At 64.9% G+C, this 15901-nt stretch overlaps 1 protein-coding gene across 1 annotated transcript in view; it reads right to left on the bottom strand.

The window, feature by feature from the left end:
• The window catches only part of DMPK (DM1 protein kinase), a 31082-nt gene that overhangs the window by 4757 nt on the left and 10424 nt on the right, over positions 1-15901 (bottom strand). Inside the window, 12 exon segments of the mRNA XM_074937504.1 lie at positions 2194-2299; positions 2953-3038; positions 4421-4515; positions 4518-4553; positions 4556-4682; positions 5441-5573; positions 5575-5642; positions 6027-6120; positions 8235-8383; positions 9256-9351; positions 10726-10809; positions 12346-12437. Of these exon segments, the coding sequence (XP_074793605.1) occupies positions 2194-2299; positions 2953-3038; positions 4421-4515; positions 4518-4553; positions 4556-4682; positions 5441-5573; positions 5575-5642; positions 6027-6120; positions 8235-8383; positions 9256-9351; positions 10726-10794 (1059 nt within the window). The 5' untranslated portion in view covers positions 10795-10809; positions 12346-12437.

Here is a 15901-nt window from a genome sequence, read left to right as displayed (position 1 = left end):
GGTTTTGGGCCGGTGGGGGGCGGAGGGGGGAGGAGGGAACAGGACTGGGACCTTGTCTTGATCTTACAAATCAAGATACATGGAACGTAGACTGGATGGGGAGAAGTCTATGTAACTCATGTAGTTGTTGATACACATGTGGCCTCAAATATTACCACCACCCCCCCCCCCAAAAAACCAAGCATTTCCCCAACAGACCCACAGTCTGGAAAGCATTCGTCCCTCATACTGTTGAAAAGACTGACAGCAGAAAGAAGGATCCCAGCTTCTTAAACAATCTTCTAGCAAAGGGGTTCTCAAACTGGGGGTCGGGACCCCTCGGGGGTCACAAGGTTATTACATGGGGGGGTCACGAGCTGTCAGCCTCCACCCCAAACCCCGTTTTGCTTCCAGCATTTACAATAGTGTTAAACATACTGTAAAACCTATAAGGGGGGTGACGCTCAAGAGCCTTGCTGTGTGAAAGGACCCGCCAGTACAAAAGTTTGAGACCCACTGCTCTAGGAAGACAAAGAATCTCTCATCTAGAGACTCACAAAACGCTCCCAAGAAATTGTAACCAAAGGGCCTGCCAGAGATTTCAGATTTTTCAACTAAATCCGCTTTAAAGAACCCTCATCCCAGCAAAACTCTTGCTGTTTTTCTGACCAGAAGATTCTCCCCAGATAGAGTCACTACAATACAAAGTTGATACATGAGGTGGGTGGAGCAACCTCCTAGCCCAGCCCCCGGTCCAAAACCCAATTTAACGCACAGCCCTAGGACAAGACTGATCCGAGATTACACCCATAAGACCAGAAATGATGCTTGACCTCAGAGAGCGGAGAAACAATAGTGAGACTCTGTGACGCGCGCCCATCCCTGCACCCCATGCTCTCTACCTCACCGTGACCAGCTCCCAGCCCCGCAACAAACACCATCACTAGGTGACTCCATGTGAGGTCACTCCCCCGACATGACTCCAGGGGCAGGATTCAAAGCAAGAACCCTGAACACACAATTCTGTTCAAAGACAGACAAGTCTTGCAGCTGCCTTCCTCTGGCTGGTTTCCCTGTACGCTCCTAATTTGCATAACCCCGCCCACTGCCCTGTGACTCGCAATCTCTCACTGTTCACACTTACAGCAAACCAGGGCAAAGAAAGCCCATGCCAGCGTATACTGCAGCCCCATGCTCTTTTCTGCTCCTTCCCACAGAACCAGCACCGGGTTGCCAAAGGGGCCCCAGCCCAGCCTGCTCTCAGGGCGGGGGGCGGGGCTGGGGGCCAGGAGCACCCCACGACCCCAGCCCTGACTCCTGCACCGGTGCACGCCGTCATCCCCCCAGCCCTCTGCCCTCCCTGACGCCTGCAACCCACCCACCCCACCTGCACCCCTCTCACCAAATGGGAGCTGCCCCAGGTAAGCGCTCCACACCCCAACCTCCTGCCCCAGCCCTGAGCCCCCTCCCGCACCCTAACTCCTGGTCAGACCCTGCACCTCAACCCCCAGCCTGCTCCTGCACCCTAACTCCCTCCCAGACCCTGCACCCCCAGCCCTGAGCCCCCTCCCGCACCCTAACTCCTGGTCAGATCCTGCACCCCAACCCTCAGCCTGCTCCTGCATCCTAACTCCCTCCTAGACCCTGCACCCCCAGCCCTGAGCCCTCTCCCACACCCTAATTCCCTCCCAGACCCTGCACCCCCAGCCCTGAGCCCCCTCCCACACCCTAACTCCCTCCCAGACCCTGCACCCCAACCCCCAGCCTGCTCCTGCACCCTAACTCCCTCCCAGACCCTGCACCCCAATGTTTTCTTAAGGGTTCTTATCCAAAGTGCTTTAAACTAGTTAGCTAACGGTACAAACAATATTTGGAAAGATCATTAAGTGGTTCACCGAGACCCCCAGCGATTTTCAAGTGGTCTGTGGAGAAATAAATTAGACTAGAAAAACTGTCAACTTTACTTTCATTTACTTGCTATTACTTATAGGAGGAGGAGGAGGATGAAGGGAAAAGGGGGGCGGATAAGAGAGAATGTTTTTTTTCTTGGCTGGCCCCCAAAATGAAGCTGAGCACAGGGCCCCACTAACTCTGAATCTGCCGCTGGGGGGTACTAGCAGAGCTGGGGGGAGCCCAGGGCTGGGCTAGGAGGGGGCTGTGGGTTGGGACCCCACAGCAGGAAGTCGATTGCGCCCCCCAAGTGCAGCCACTTACCAGGTCTCCGGGGGGCAGGTTGGGGGGCTGCTCCTGCGGGGGGCGGCCCCGGTCGCACTCCAGCTCCATGGCGATTTCCCGGCCCCTGTCCCCCGGCTCATTCTGTCTGAGAGGAGGGAGAATCTCACGGCCCCGCCTGGAGCCCCAGGGCCAGCCCCCAACCCCGTTGTGCCCCCTACAGCTGGCCCCAGCCCCCACTGCACCCCCTCAGGGCTGGCCCCAGCCCCCAACCCCACTGTGCCCCCCACAGCCGGCCCCAGCCCCCAACCCTACTTCGCCCCCCCTACAGCTGGTCTCAGCCCTGCCAGAGCCGGCCCCAGCCCCCAAACCCAATGAGCCCCCCCCCATGGCCGGCACCCCAGTACCCCCAGCTCTGCAAGGGCAGCTCCATCCCCCTCCCCCATGCCTCCCAACTTCCCCCAGCCCTGCCAGGGTCACCCCCAGCCCCCAACCCCATGTGCCCCCCCACAGGTGGCCCCTCCCCCCCGCGCCTACCCAGTCCTGCCAGGCCAGCCCCAGGCTCCCACACCACCCGACCCAGCCTCCTGCGCCCCACCCCAACCCTATCAGGGTTTCCTGCACCCCCACACCCTGACAAGCAAACGCATGCTCTGCCCACCCCCAGCCCCCACCATGGCTCCCCCCACCACCAGGCCTCAGTCCTGGGGGGAGGCCCCATCACACCCCCAGGCCCCGCCGCACCCCCTAGAGGGGACAGGCCCCATGTCCCCCTCTCCCGTACCCCAAGCACCCCCTTACTTGAGGCTGGTGCTGGTGTAGGAGAAGCCCACGAAGGGCAGGTGCACGCCCAGCGGGGAGCTCTCCAGCACGTCTGACAGCGTCTCCTGGGGGCGACACCAAGGGGGGCCCTGAACTGGGGGGGCCGTGGCTCCGCACCCACCCCCGCCAGGGCCTGCCCCATGTGCCCCCCCACAGCTCCAAACTCTGTTGGCCGACACGGCCCTGCCTTCCATGCCCTCTGCCGGCGCTGGGCCAGTTGCGTTAGCCATGCGACAAAAGCCAGACACGTGTGCGGGTGATTCCCGGCTCCATGTGGACACGCAAGAGGTGGGCGGGGGTAGGTTTGAGGGGCAGGCAGGGGACGACTGGGGGGCTGGCGGGCGGTAGGTGGGAGGGGCGAGTGGGACGTGGGAGGGGTGGTGGATGGGGGCCTGGTGGGCTGGAGGGGCAATGGGGGCTATAAGTGGGGACTGGGGGGGCAGGGGTGGATGGGGGGTAGGTGAGGGCTGGCGGACCGGGGGGCTGGTGGGTGGTAGGTGGAGGCAGTAGGTGGGGGCAGGGGGTGGATGGAGGCAGTAGGTGGGGGCTGGGGGCACAGGGTGAATGGCGGGCAGTAGCTGGGGGGCTGGCGGGCAGATAGGGAAAATCTATGCTGGCTCAGTTGGGAAAGGGACGGGGGGTCTGGGAGTTCATGTTATTTTGCCCCCTGGGGCAGGCAGCGAGGGCAGATCTCAGCCTGCAGCAGGGCAGGGGACCCCCCTTCCCAGGGGGCACCCAGGGTCTCCTGGGCCCAGTCCTCTGGCACTCGGCCCCTGAGCACCAAGGAGAGAACGAACCGCCCTGGGAGCCCTGCCCCCGCCCCACGCCGGGGTCAGAGCCGGCTCCAGGACGCGGCTGGCGACTTTCCCACCCACTTGGCACGGCCGCAAACGACACACGAGCCAGGGCAGGTCGCCCCTCCCTGTGCGCAGGTGGGAATGGGGGAGCTCAGTTTATGGTGGCAGCTGCCCCAGACCCTGGCCTCAGCTCCTGCAGATTCAGGGCTGCTCTAACTCATGCTCTGCCCACTCTGTGCCACCCCCACCCCCAACCTCCCATCCGTCCTCTATGGGCCCTGGGGGGCGGGGAATAGCCACAGCACAGGGCTCCCTGGCCACCCCCCAGGGGCTGGGAGCAGGACGCTTACGCCAGCTCCATGCTAGCCAGTGGCGGGCATACTCAAGGGGCGCTTCCCCCCACTTTAGGGCCATTCTGCAGTGCCAGGGGGCCTGAGCGATGCCAGGCCGAGGGCGCTGCACCGGCCCGCGGGCACGTCCCACCATTGCACGCCCAGACCAGGTGGCCCGGCCAGGGGGCATGCAGAGACAGCCCCCGAGTGACAGTGGGGGCAGCCCAAGGTGAGAGGGGGGGACGCAGCGGGGGAGGGGCGGCAGCCATGCGGGGCGCGGATGCGGGGTGGGGGGCTGAGAAATGAAAGGTCACGTACCCCGCCCCCGCTCACCATGTCCGTCAGGCAGTCGTCCACCACGTCGAAGTTGGAGGTGTCGGTGGCGTTGGCGAACTCGGGGGCGAAGGGTGGGTGAACGCCCGCAGCCCCTCCCAGTCCACGCCGGCGAAGAAGGGTGCTCCCGGAAGTCCCGCACCCCGTTCCGGCCCAGCCGCGTCTCCCGGGGGCAGAGCAGCCCTTGGATCAGGGCCCGGGCGTCATCCGGCACATCCGGCGCCGAGAGCGGGAAGCGAAAGTGCTCCTGAAAGGCAGGAGGCGGGGGGCTCAGGGGTGCGGGGTGGGGGCACACGGGGGATGCTGGGCTTGGAGATGGGGGACAGGGTGGGTGGGTGGAGATGGGGAGAAATGGGGGTGCAAAGCACTGGGCAGTAATGAGGGGCAGATCCCTGGGGGTGGAGATGGGGGGCAGGGTGCTGGGGCAGAGATGGGGGGGCGGGGAGCTGGGGTGGGGCTGGGGCAGAGATGTGGGGGCAGGGCACTGGGATAGAGATGGGGGCAGGGCACTGGGGCAGAGATGGAGGCAGGGCACTGGGGTGGAGAGGGGGGGCAGGGCTGGAGCAGAGATGGGGGCAGGGCGTTGGGGTAGAGATGGGGCAGAGATGGGCAGAGAACTGGGTTGGAGATGGGGGCAGGGCACTGGGGTAGAGATGGGGGGCAGGGCTGGGGTTGGAGATGCGGGCAGGGCACTGGGGTAGAGATGGAGGCAGGGCTGGGGCAGAGATGGGGGCAGGGCACTCAGGTGGAGATGTGGGGCAGGGCACTGGGGCAGAGATGGGGGGCAGGGCACTCAGGTGGGGATGCGGGGCAGGGCACTAGGTTGAGATGGGGACAGGACACTGGGGCAGAGATGGCAGAGCACTGGGGTGGAGATGGGGGGCAGGGCACTGGGTCAGAGATGGGCAGCAGGGTTCTGTGGGGAGGCGAGGGGATGCCTGGCAGTGGATGGGACTCCTAGGGTTCCAGGTACCGGTGCCGCCTCCCCGCCCCACTGCCCCCCACCTTGAAGTGGATGATCTTGCCGTAGGTCTCAACGATGGAGTCGGCGAAGAAGGGCGTGTGCCCGAAGAACATCTCGTAGGCGAAGACGCCCAGGGACCACCAGTCGCACTCGGTGCCGTACGAGTGGCTCCCGTCCTCCACGGGCCTGCAGGATCTCGGGGGACAGGTAATCAGGGGTCCCCACTGCCACCGACGAGCAGATCTGTCGGGGAGGGGGGGAAGAGGATTCAGCAGGTGGGGGGCACCAGTTTGGACCCTCCTCTTGTTTTCGGCGCCGCAAGGCCCATGGCATGGCAGGGTCTCTTAACCCACCGCACACCGTGTGCTCCCTGCATAGAGAGGCAGAGCCCTTCCTGCTGACTCACCCGGACTCCCGGACCAGCTGTGTCCTAGCTGCTCAGTCCGGGAGCATGGCAGGGTGAGGCAGCGTGAACTAGAAGCAGGGAGTGAGGACAGGGAGTCCCCCACCCCAGCTGTGGCAGAGAGGGGTTTGCCAGTCGGCAGATCTCCGGCTGGAAGCTGTGTCGTTTGCCCCGGCGCTGTTGCCCGACGCGACCAGCTTTGGGGGGGGGGGCACTGCACTCACCGTGCCGTCCTCCCGGAGCTTGAGGCAGGAGCCGAAGTCCCCCAGGCGGATGTGGCCGCAGCGGTCGAGCAGGATGTTGTCGGGTTTGATGTCTCTGGAGAGGGGTGGGCGCAGACAGAAAGAGGGTGTTGGAGGGGGAGTTAGGGAGTCTCCCCGTCACTCCCAAGTGACATTCGCTTCCCCAGCCCTGAGCCCCGGCAGCTTTGGGACAGCACAGCAGTTTGAGACAGGAAGTGGAGGACCATGCCCACTCCCCAGGAGAAGCCATCGGGGGCCCAGGCTGCCACATAGCCGGGACGCCGGGAGAACGTTCCAGCTCCTGCCAACAGGACCCCGGGCTCGTGAATACTCCCGACGGCACGTTCAGCAGCACAGCGCCCCCTGGTGCCAGGCTGGGGCATCACTGACCGAGGGGAGAGCGCCCCCTCCTGCGGCTTCACCCCGCTCCCTGCGGCACGGCGCCCCTGGTGCCAGGCTGGGGCATCACTGACCGAGGGGGAGAGCGCCCCCTCCTGCGGCTTCACCCCGCTCCCTGCGTCACGGCGCCCCCTAGTGCCAGGCTGGGGCATCACTGACCGAGGGGAGAGCGCCCCCTCCTGCGGCTTCACCCCGCTCCCTGCGGCACGGCGCCCCCTGGTGCCAGGCTGGGGCACCACTGACTGAGGGGAGAGCGCCCCCTCCTGCGGCTTCACTCCGCTCCCTGCGGCACGGCGCCCCTAGTGCCAGGCTGGGGCATCACTGACCGAGGGGAGAGCGCCCCCTCCTGCGGCTTCACCCCGCTCCCTGCGGCACGGCGCCCCCTGGTGCCAGGCTGGGGCACCACTGACCGAGGGGAGAGCGCCCCCTCCTGCGGCTTCACCCCGCTCCCTGCGGCACGGCGCCCCCTGGTGCCAGGCTGGGGCATCACTGAGCGAGGGGAGAGCGCCCCCTCCTGCGGCTTCACCCCGCTCCCTGTGGCACGGCGCCCCCTGGTGCCAGGCTGGCGAGAGCACCACCTCACTCCCGCTCCCCTCCCCGCGGGTTCTGCCTGGACGTTTCCCATCCTAGGCCAGGCCCATGTGCCAAGGTCCCTGCAGGACGCCAGGGGCCCAGACGCTCCCCTTCAACCAGCGCTAACGCAGGGTCCTCCCCAAACCCAGGCCCCGGGTCTCCCTCCCCGGCCATCTCCAGGCGCCGGCCTAGGATCTGCCTGCCTGTCTGTCCATCCACCCCGTCCGTCTGCCCATCCATCATGCTAGCCGGGAGCTCTCTGGCCCCTTCCCATCTCTCCAGCGCGCCTCCCCCGATTCTCACCCTCCCCCCTCCTCGGGGGCCTTCCTGGGCCCTCTCCCTGGGCCCTGAACCTTCCCAGGCCTCGGTGGCTCATGTGATTTGGAGCCGGGCCCAGCCGAGATGAGTCTGAATCTAGGACAGTGTTTATGGCTGGGGGCAGAGCCAGCATCACGGGCTGGGGGGGCAGGGGACGGGGTTGTGGCGAAAGCCAAGAAATCCGACCTCGTTTGGTACCCTGGGACGCTGGCTGGCTGGCCGGGGCCCTGTGCACCCCACGGGGGAGCAAGAGAGCTCCCACGTGCTCCGGCCCCGGGGGCTGCAGGTTGGGGAGCAAAGGGCTGATCTGATGCTCTGTCCCGACAATTAGCAGCCCCCCGGGGTAAGGGCCAGGGGGTATCTGGCTGGAGAAAGGGATCTGGAGAGACAGGGGGTGTCTGGCTGGAGAAGGGGGGCCTGGGGAGGGAGGGAGTATATGGCTAGTGAAGGGGGGCCAGGGGCAGGCAGGGGGTGTCTGGCTGGAGAAGGGGGCCGGGGCAGGCAGGGGGTGTCTGGCTGGAGAAGGGGGCTGGGGGCTGGAGGGGGTGTCTGGCTGGAGAAGGGGGGCAGGGAGAGGCAGGGGGTGTCTGGCTGGAGAAGGGGGCCAGGGGAGGCAGGGGGTGTCTGGCTGGAGAAGGGGGCGTGGGGGAGGCAGGGGGTGTCTGGCTGGAGAAGGGGGCCGGGGGAGGCAGGGGGTGTCTGGCTGGAGAAGGGGGGGTTGGGGGAGGCAGGGGGTGTCTGGCTGGAGAAGGGGGCGTGGGGGAGGCAGGGGGTATCTGGCTGGAGAAGGGGGCCAGGACTCTGTCCGCCTGAGGCTCTAGGCGCTCTACTGCCCTCCCCCCAGCGCAGGCTGCCCCCTCTGCTCGCAGTGCCCCGCTCTGCCCCCCGGGGGCACCCTACCTGTGCACGTAACCCAGGCGGTGGATGGAGTCGATGGCCATCACCATCTCGGCCAGGTAAAAGCGGGCCATGTCCAGGGGGATGCGGTCCCCGAATTTGCTCAGCAGCGTCAGGAGGTCACCCCCCACGTAGTACTCCATCACCAGGTACTGCGGGAGTGGAGACGAGGTGTGACAGCACTCCCGACAGGCCACCTTCGAGGGCAGCCCCCCACGGGGGGGCAGAGCACCAGGGGAGAGACTGTGCTGGCAGCATGGGGGGCTCCAGCCCTTGGCATGACCAGCACCCGCTGTGTTAGCTACACTAGACCCCTCCCAGAGCTGGGGATAGAACCCAGGAGTCCTGGTTCCCAACCTTCCCCATTCTAACCACTAGACCCGACAGCCCTCTCTGAGCTGGGGATAGAACCCAGGAGTCCGGGCTCCCAGCCCCCCCCCCCCCGCTCTAACCACTAGACCCCACAGCTCTCTCTGAGCTGGGGATAGAACTCAGGAGTCCTGGTTCCCAGCCCCCCTGCCCCGGACCCCTCAGGGTGCTCTAATCTCAGAGCTGGTGGCAGGAGGTCCAGGAGATGTCTCATTCATAACATCCCATGTCAGGACACGGGGTCTCCACTCTGTCCCCTATAGACATGCCAGGCTATAGGGTCTATAAGGCCCAGAGTGGCTAGCCCCCAGTGTGTGTCCCCTATCGAAATCTCAGGCTATAATGTCCAGAATGGCCCTTTCCCTATGTGTACTCCCCATAGAGATCACAGGCGAGGTTTCTATATGGTCTGGAGTGGCTGTTCCCCAGTGTGGTCCCTATGGAGACCCCAGGCTGCCCGATCTATAGGGTTTGGAGTGGCCCATCCCTAGGCAGATGGTCTGTGAAGGGGGCAGAAGTGCTGGCAGAAGTGCCCTGCCCTCCCCTGGGTGTGCCCCCTGCCCCCCCCCATGTGCCCCCTGCACCCCCTGTGTGTGCCCTGGCCCCCCGTGTGCCCCATGCCCCCCACCCACAATGCCCAGCACCGACTGCTCACCAGATAGTTCTCGTCCTGGAAGGCGAAGTGCAGCTGGGTGATCCAGCGCTTGTCTCCGTTCACCAGCACGTCCCGCTCCTCGCGGAAACAGGACACCTGCCCCCACAGGAGAGATGCTGAGCCTGGCTTGGGGAGGCCACCTGGGCCCGGGGGACCGGGGGTGAGAGGGGCCAGCCAGGCTGGGCGAAGGTCTGGGCCCCACAACAGGGCCCCCAGCTCCTTGGGACCCCACAGTGCAGCTAGGGGCAGCTGGATAGAGGTAACAGAGATGGGGAGATGGGCCCAGGGCCCTGCCACGGGCAGGGGGGAGGGCAGTTGAAGAGACGGGGCAATGCCACGGGGAGGCGTGTGCAGAGAGGCTCGGGCCAGGGGGGTGGGTAGATCGGGTGCGGACACAGGGCTCTGATGGGGCAGGACTCAGAGAGTCTGGCCTGGAGAGCCCGAGCCCAGAAGGGACCATTGTGACCCCATCTCATCTGACCCCCTGGGTACTCCAGGCCACAGACCTGCCCCCACTGTAATTCCCAGGGCAGGTTGTTTACAAACACCCCCAGCCTTGACTGAAATGTGGCCAGTGCTGGAGAAGCCACCATGCCCCTCGGGAAGCTGTTCCCAGGGTTAATGACTCTCCCTCTTAAAAATTGATCCCATATTTCCAGTGTGAATTTCTCTGCCTTCAACTCCCAGCCCCCTGATCGTGTGAGACCTGCCTCTGCTAGGCTGGAGAGCCAGGGTTCAATATTTGTTCCCCACGTTGGCTCCGATGGACAGGACTAAAGTCCCCCTTAACCGTCTCTTTGTTAAGCTAAATACATTGAGCTCCTGGGGTCTCTCGCTGCAAGGCAGGTTTCCTAACCCTTCGATCCGTCTCGTGGCTCTTCTCCGAGCCCTCTGCAATTTGTCAGCATCTCTCTTGAGCTGTGGGCCCCAGAACTGGTCCCAGGATCCCAGCAGCGGTCGCACCAGGGCCACACACAGAGTAAAGTCACCTCTCTGCTCCTGCTGGAGATTGCCCTGGTCATGCTGCTGGGATACAGGGGCAATGCTGGAGGGGGCAGCGCAGAGCAGATGGGGCAGTTCAGGGGCCCTTACCCTGCAGGCGCAGACACAGGGCAGGCCCCGGGGGTGGAGGGCAGAGGATCTGGGACATAGTGGGGGTGGGGGTTATTGCTTGGGGACAGACAGATGAAGACACTGTCCGGAAGGAATTAGCAATATGGCATGCCATGGGTGGGGGATGACAACTGGGCCATGCCATCATGGGGGTAGGAATGGGGGTGGGTGGCTGAGCCATGCCATGGGGGGCAGGTGGGGACACCCTTCCAGCCCAGGGTGGCCACGGATGGGCACCGGGGAGAGGCACTGGAAAGGGGGCATCCGAACCTTCAGGGAAGCCTGAGGCCCATTTGGGATCAGCCCCCGGCACCCAGCGCCCCCAGCTCCCCCACGTGACTCAAGCCTCCGACTCACCTCGCCCCGCTTCAGCATGTCCCACTTGTTCATGATCTTCATGGCGTACACCTGCGACGTCCTCTTCATCTTCACCACCGCCACCTGTCGGGGGGAGGGACACGGCCCATGGCTGGCACAGAGACACCCCAGCGGGAGGGGGCAGACTGGCTGTCTCCACGCAGCCCCCAGCGAGAACAGTGCCCACCCCAGCACCAGCATCCACAGCCTGGGATGGTCATAGGGCCGGAATAATGCCCCTCCAGGAATCCAGGGTAGGGCTGGGGTGCAGTGGGGTGTGGGAAGCAGGGGTGGAGGGCTGCAGTGCCACCTCCCTGGGGGCAGGGAGCGAGCAGGGCAGAACCTGCCAGCTCCAGGGGGAAGGTTATGAAGTGAGTCACTGGTGGGAAATGGGGCTCCCCCTTACCTATCGGCCAGAGTGGCCCTGACCACTCCACGCTGCCCAAGCTGTAGGGCAGAGACTTGACACCGCTGGTTCTGCAGCACTTGGTCCCTCTCCAACCCAGCAAACCTGGGGACTGAACCCGTATCCTTAGCGGGAAGGACAGGCCCTGATGCCCTGGCTAGGAGACCTTCCTCCCTGAATTGGGCAGGCTAGAGAGAACATAAGAGTGGCCGGACTGGGGCAGGCCAATGGGCCAGCTAGCCCAGTATCCGGACCCTGAAAGTGGCCACTGCCAGATGCCAGGGAATGACCAGAACAGGGCAATTACCAAGTGATCCATCCCCTGTCATCCAGTCCCAGCACCCAGCAGTCAGAGGCTTGGGGACACCCGGAACCTGGGGCTGTGTCCCTGACCGTCTTGGCTAACGGAGGGGCCTATCCTCCAGGAACTGATGGGCTTATCCTCTCATTCTTTTCTGAACCCACTTGTACTTCTGACTGTCACAGCATCCCCCAGCCGTGAGTTCCACAGGTTGACTGGGCGTTGCGTGAATGAGTCCTTCCTTTTGTGTGCTACTGACAGTTAGAGCTGGACAAACTTTTCCACCCCGAACCGGGTTTTTCTGTGAAAAATGCAGATTGGCCACCCCAGGACACACTGTGCATTTCAAGTGGCGGGGGGGGGTGGTGAAACAAAAGGTTTCGTTCCACCGTTTCCAAAACCAAGCGTTGCCCTTGGAAGCGACTTTACATTCCCAACTGGCCTTTTCTTTCATTTCAGGTTTTAAACATCAGAAAAGCGCCAAACAAAACGAAACATTTTCTTTGGCCCAGAACGGGCGGGGGGGGGGGGCGGGGGGGGGCGTTGGTGTTTTTTTTTTAACTTTGCAAGTCGCCAAAACAAAACAAAAAAAAACAAATTTGCCTTTTCGGCTCGACACAAACCCATTTTGCCTGGATCCCTTGGGCTCGCCAGCGACTGGCCAGCGCCGGCTCTCCTGCGGCTCCCTGGGGCAGCCCTCGGCATCCCGCCGGGGGCTGGCAGCAGGGGGGCCCGGGCACCGGGCTGTGTTGGCTCAGCCGGACACCCGGCAGCTGCCCGCCCCCCGTCCCCCATGCACAAGGCCAGGGCTGGGATCCCCGTGTGACCCAGATGAAGCGTTACCCGGCTGCCTGGCGGCCCTGCAGCCCTGCCAGCTGCTGGCCCGGCTTCCCGGCACGCGGCCCCGTCTCACCTCGCTGAATGCGCCGCGCCCGATCACCTTCAGGATCTCAAAGTCATCTCTCTGCAGCTGCAGCTCCTTGATCCGGGCGGTCACTGGCTCGGCTGCAGGGTCACAGGAGGGACGCGGTTCAGTAAAGCTGAGGGGGGGGTCACACTGCAGTTGACCCCTTGTGCCTTCCTCAGCACTGCCTTCCATCGGCCCCATACGCCCCCCTCGCCCACAGCCCTCGGTCCTGCACCTCCCCATCCCTCCCACAGCCAGCCCTGTGCGCCCCCCTCGCCTGCCCACCACAGCCCTTGGTCCTGCAGCTCCCCATCGCCCCCACAGCCAGCCCTGTGCACCCCCCTCGCCCGCCCCCCACATCCCTCGGTCCTGCACCTCCCCATCCCTCCCACAGCCAGCCCTGTGTGCCCCCCTCACCCGCCCCCCACAGCCCTCGGTCCTGCAGCTCCCCATGCCCCCCACAGCCAGCCCTGTGTGCCCCCCTCGCCCGCCCCCCACAGCCCTCGGTCCTGCACCTCCCCATCCCTCCCACAGCCAGCCCTGTGTGCCCCCCTCACTCGCCCCCCACAGCCCTCGGTCCTGCAGCTCCCCATGCCCCCCACAGCCAGCCCTGTGCACCCCCCTCGCCCGCCCCCCACAGCCCTCGGTCCTGCAGCTCCCCATCCCCCCCACAGCCGGCCCTGTGCGCCCCCCTCGCCCGCCCCCACAGCCCTCGGTCCTGCACCTCCCCATCCCCCCCACAGCCGGCCCTGTGCGCCCCCTCGCCCGCCCCCCACAGCCCTCGGTCCTGCACCTCCCCATCCCCCCCACAGCCGGCCCTTTGCGCCCCCCTCGCCCGCCCCCCACAGCCCTCAGTCCTGCAGTTCCCCATCCCCCCACAGCCAGCCCTGTGCACCCCCCTTGCCCGCCCCCCACAGCCATCGGTCCTGCACCTCCCCATTTCCCCCACCAGCCAGCCCTGTGCGCCCCCCCTCACTTGCCCCCCACAGTCATCGGTCCTGCACCTCCCCATCTCCCCCACAGCCAGCCCTGTGCACCCCCTCGCCCGCCCCCCACAGCCATCAGTCCTGCACCTCCCCATCCCCCCCTCCAGCCAGCCCTGTGCAGCCCCCTCACCCGCCCCCCATAGCCATCAGTTCTGCACCTCTCCATCCCCCCACAGCCCCCATTCCCCCACAGCCAGCCCTGTGGGGGAGGGTAGAATGGGGCCCTGGCACTCACAGGGATCCCCCATCCATGCACACCCCTTCTGGGGCTGGTCCCCCCCGAGATTCCCCTCTCAGGCCCCTCAGTCTCCGGGGGCTGATTGCTTGGTCCTGAATGCAGGCCAGGCTCGGGTGCTGGGGGGCAAGGTCTAGCTCACACGCCTCTCTCAGCCCCAGCCTGCTCAACACCCGCCTGCAGCCTGCCGGCATCGAGTGCTTTCATTTCTCCTGGGTCTCCGGCCTTGCCAGAGCCCCAAGCGTGCCGGACAAATTCAACCGCAATGCAGCCACCTCTGGGGCGGGGTGCAGCAGCTGTGCCGAATGCTCACGAGGCGTGACATAGAAGCCGGCGCAACCCCGAGAACGTGTCCAGTCACATCAAAAAAAAAAAAAGGTGGGTTTATTGGCCCGGCTACCTAGCCAAGCAAGGGTCGTTTTTACCTGGCCGGCATGGACGGAAAGCAGCCCTGTCCCTTCCGGCCAGAAGGGCCTCTGCTGGCTGCCTCCAGGGAAAAGCCACAGCCCGGGTCCATCCCAGCACGAGCTGGACAGGCCACCAGGGCTCTGCGTGCGCACGGGGGTGAAATCCGGGCTGCCGGGGCAGCGCCAGGGGCCGCGGTGCCATCTAGGTGCAGTGCAGACAGCCCCCCAGGCCCACAGTGCACCGGCTGCTGGTCCAAGGCCCTAGCCGGCGTTTCCGATCCACACCCCCCTTCCGCGGGCGTTCTGCTGGGGGAGTGCTTCCCTGTCATTTTTCACTGGGGTCAGGGACAGCACCAGGGGCCTGGGGATCCTGCAGCCAGGAACAGCGTGCGGTTTCACCCCACGTTCGCTGACACCTGGTAAGACCCGAGTGTGGACAAGGCAGTTTGGTTCGCACCCAGCCGTTAGCCAGCTGCAGGAAAAACAAAGGGGTCTGTCTACACTGCAGTGGCAGCCCTGGGCTCTTGAAACTGGAGTGAGCAGCCATCGGGTTTGTTACCCTAGGGCTTGAGCGTCAACACCCGTTGGTAACTTCTTGTTGGGAAGTGTTGAACCCGGGGCCCAACCTGGGGCTGCAGCATCTACACTGCCCCAGCGAAACCCGAGCCCCACCACAGGTATCCCAGACTTCCTAGCGTCCTCCCAAAATGGGGCCGCTCTAGCCCTTTGTGGTGCAGAGTAGAAAAACTTGACTGCCCAGAGTCAGTCGGCCCGGGGGATTGTGGGATACTTTTGGTGGACTCCCAGAACACAAGTCCAGGGGGGCCGAGTCTACACTGCAGAGCAACAGGACTTGAACCCTGGGTCCTGGCTTGACTCAGGCTTGGACACGCTGCCCTGTAGGGTCGTGGGAGGCTAGGTCCAAGTCCTGCGTTAGCACAGTTGGTGTGTAGATAGAAGGTGGTTTAGTCTGGAGCCTGAGTTCGAATCCTGGGCTCACGGGGCAGTGTAGCCCTACCCTGGGAGGGGAGCCTGGAGCAGCTAACGCGTGGGGAAATTACAAGCTGCCCTTCTCCGTGCAGAGACTTTACCGCGTGTTCCAAAAAGCCCTTTGTCCCTAGTGTGGACGCAGCGCTGGAGACGGTGCTGAACTGGGGGCAGTAATAACACCGGATCAACCCGGGGCTCCATGGACTCCAGTATCCTGCCTCGGGCCACACCGGATCTATCCAGGGCTCCGTCTCGGGCCGGTACCCGCCTCCGGCCACACCGGATCTACCCAGGGCTCCGTCTCGGCCAGTATCCCACCTCCGGCCACACCGGATCTACCCAGGGCTCCGTCTCGGCCGGTATCCCACCTCCGGCCACACCGGATCTACCCAGGGCTCCGTCTCGGCCGGTACCCGCCTCCGGCCACACCGGACCAACCCAGGGCTCCGTCTCAGCCGGTACCCGCCTCCGGCCACACCGGATCTACCCAGGGCTCTGTTTCGGCCGGTACCCGCCTCCGGCCACACCGGATCTACCCAGGGCTCCGTCTCGGCCGGTATCCCACCTCCGGCCACACCGGATCTACCCAGGGCTCCGTCTCGGCCGGTACCCGCCTCCGGCCACACCGGACCAACCCAGGGCTCCGTCTCGGCCGGTACCCGCCTCCGGCCACACCGGATCAACCCAGGGCTCCGTCTCGGCCGGTACCCGCCTCCGGCCACACCGGATCAACCCAGGCTCCGTCTCGGCCGGTATCCCACCTCCGGCCACACCGGATCAACCCAGGGCTCCGTCTCGGCCGGTATCCCACCTCCGGCCACACCGGATCTACCCAGGGCTCCGTCTCGGCCGGTACCCGCCTCCGGCCACACCGGATCAACCCAGGGCTCCGTCTCGGCTGGTACCCCACCTCCAGCCACACCAGATCAACCCAGGCTCCGTCT

Source organism: Natator depressus, chromosome 23 (assembly GCF_965152275.1).
Source record: "Natator depressus isolate rNatDep1 chromosome 23, rNatDep2.hap1, whole genome shotgun sequence".
Taxonomy (NCBI): domain Eukaryota; kingdom Metazoa; phylum Chordata; order Testudines; family Cheloniidae; genus Natator; species Natator depressus.
This window is presented reverse-complemented; position numbering and strand designations above follow the sequence as displayed.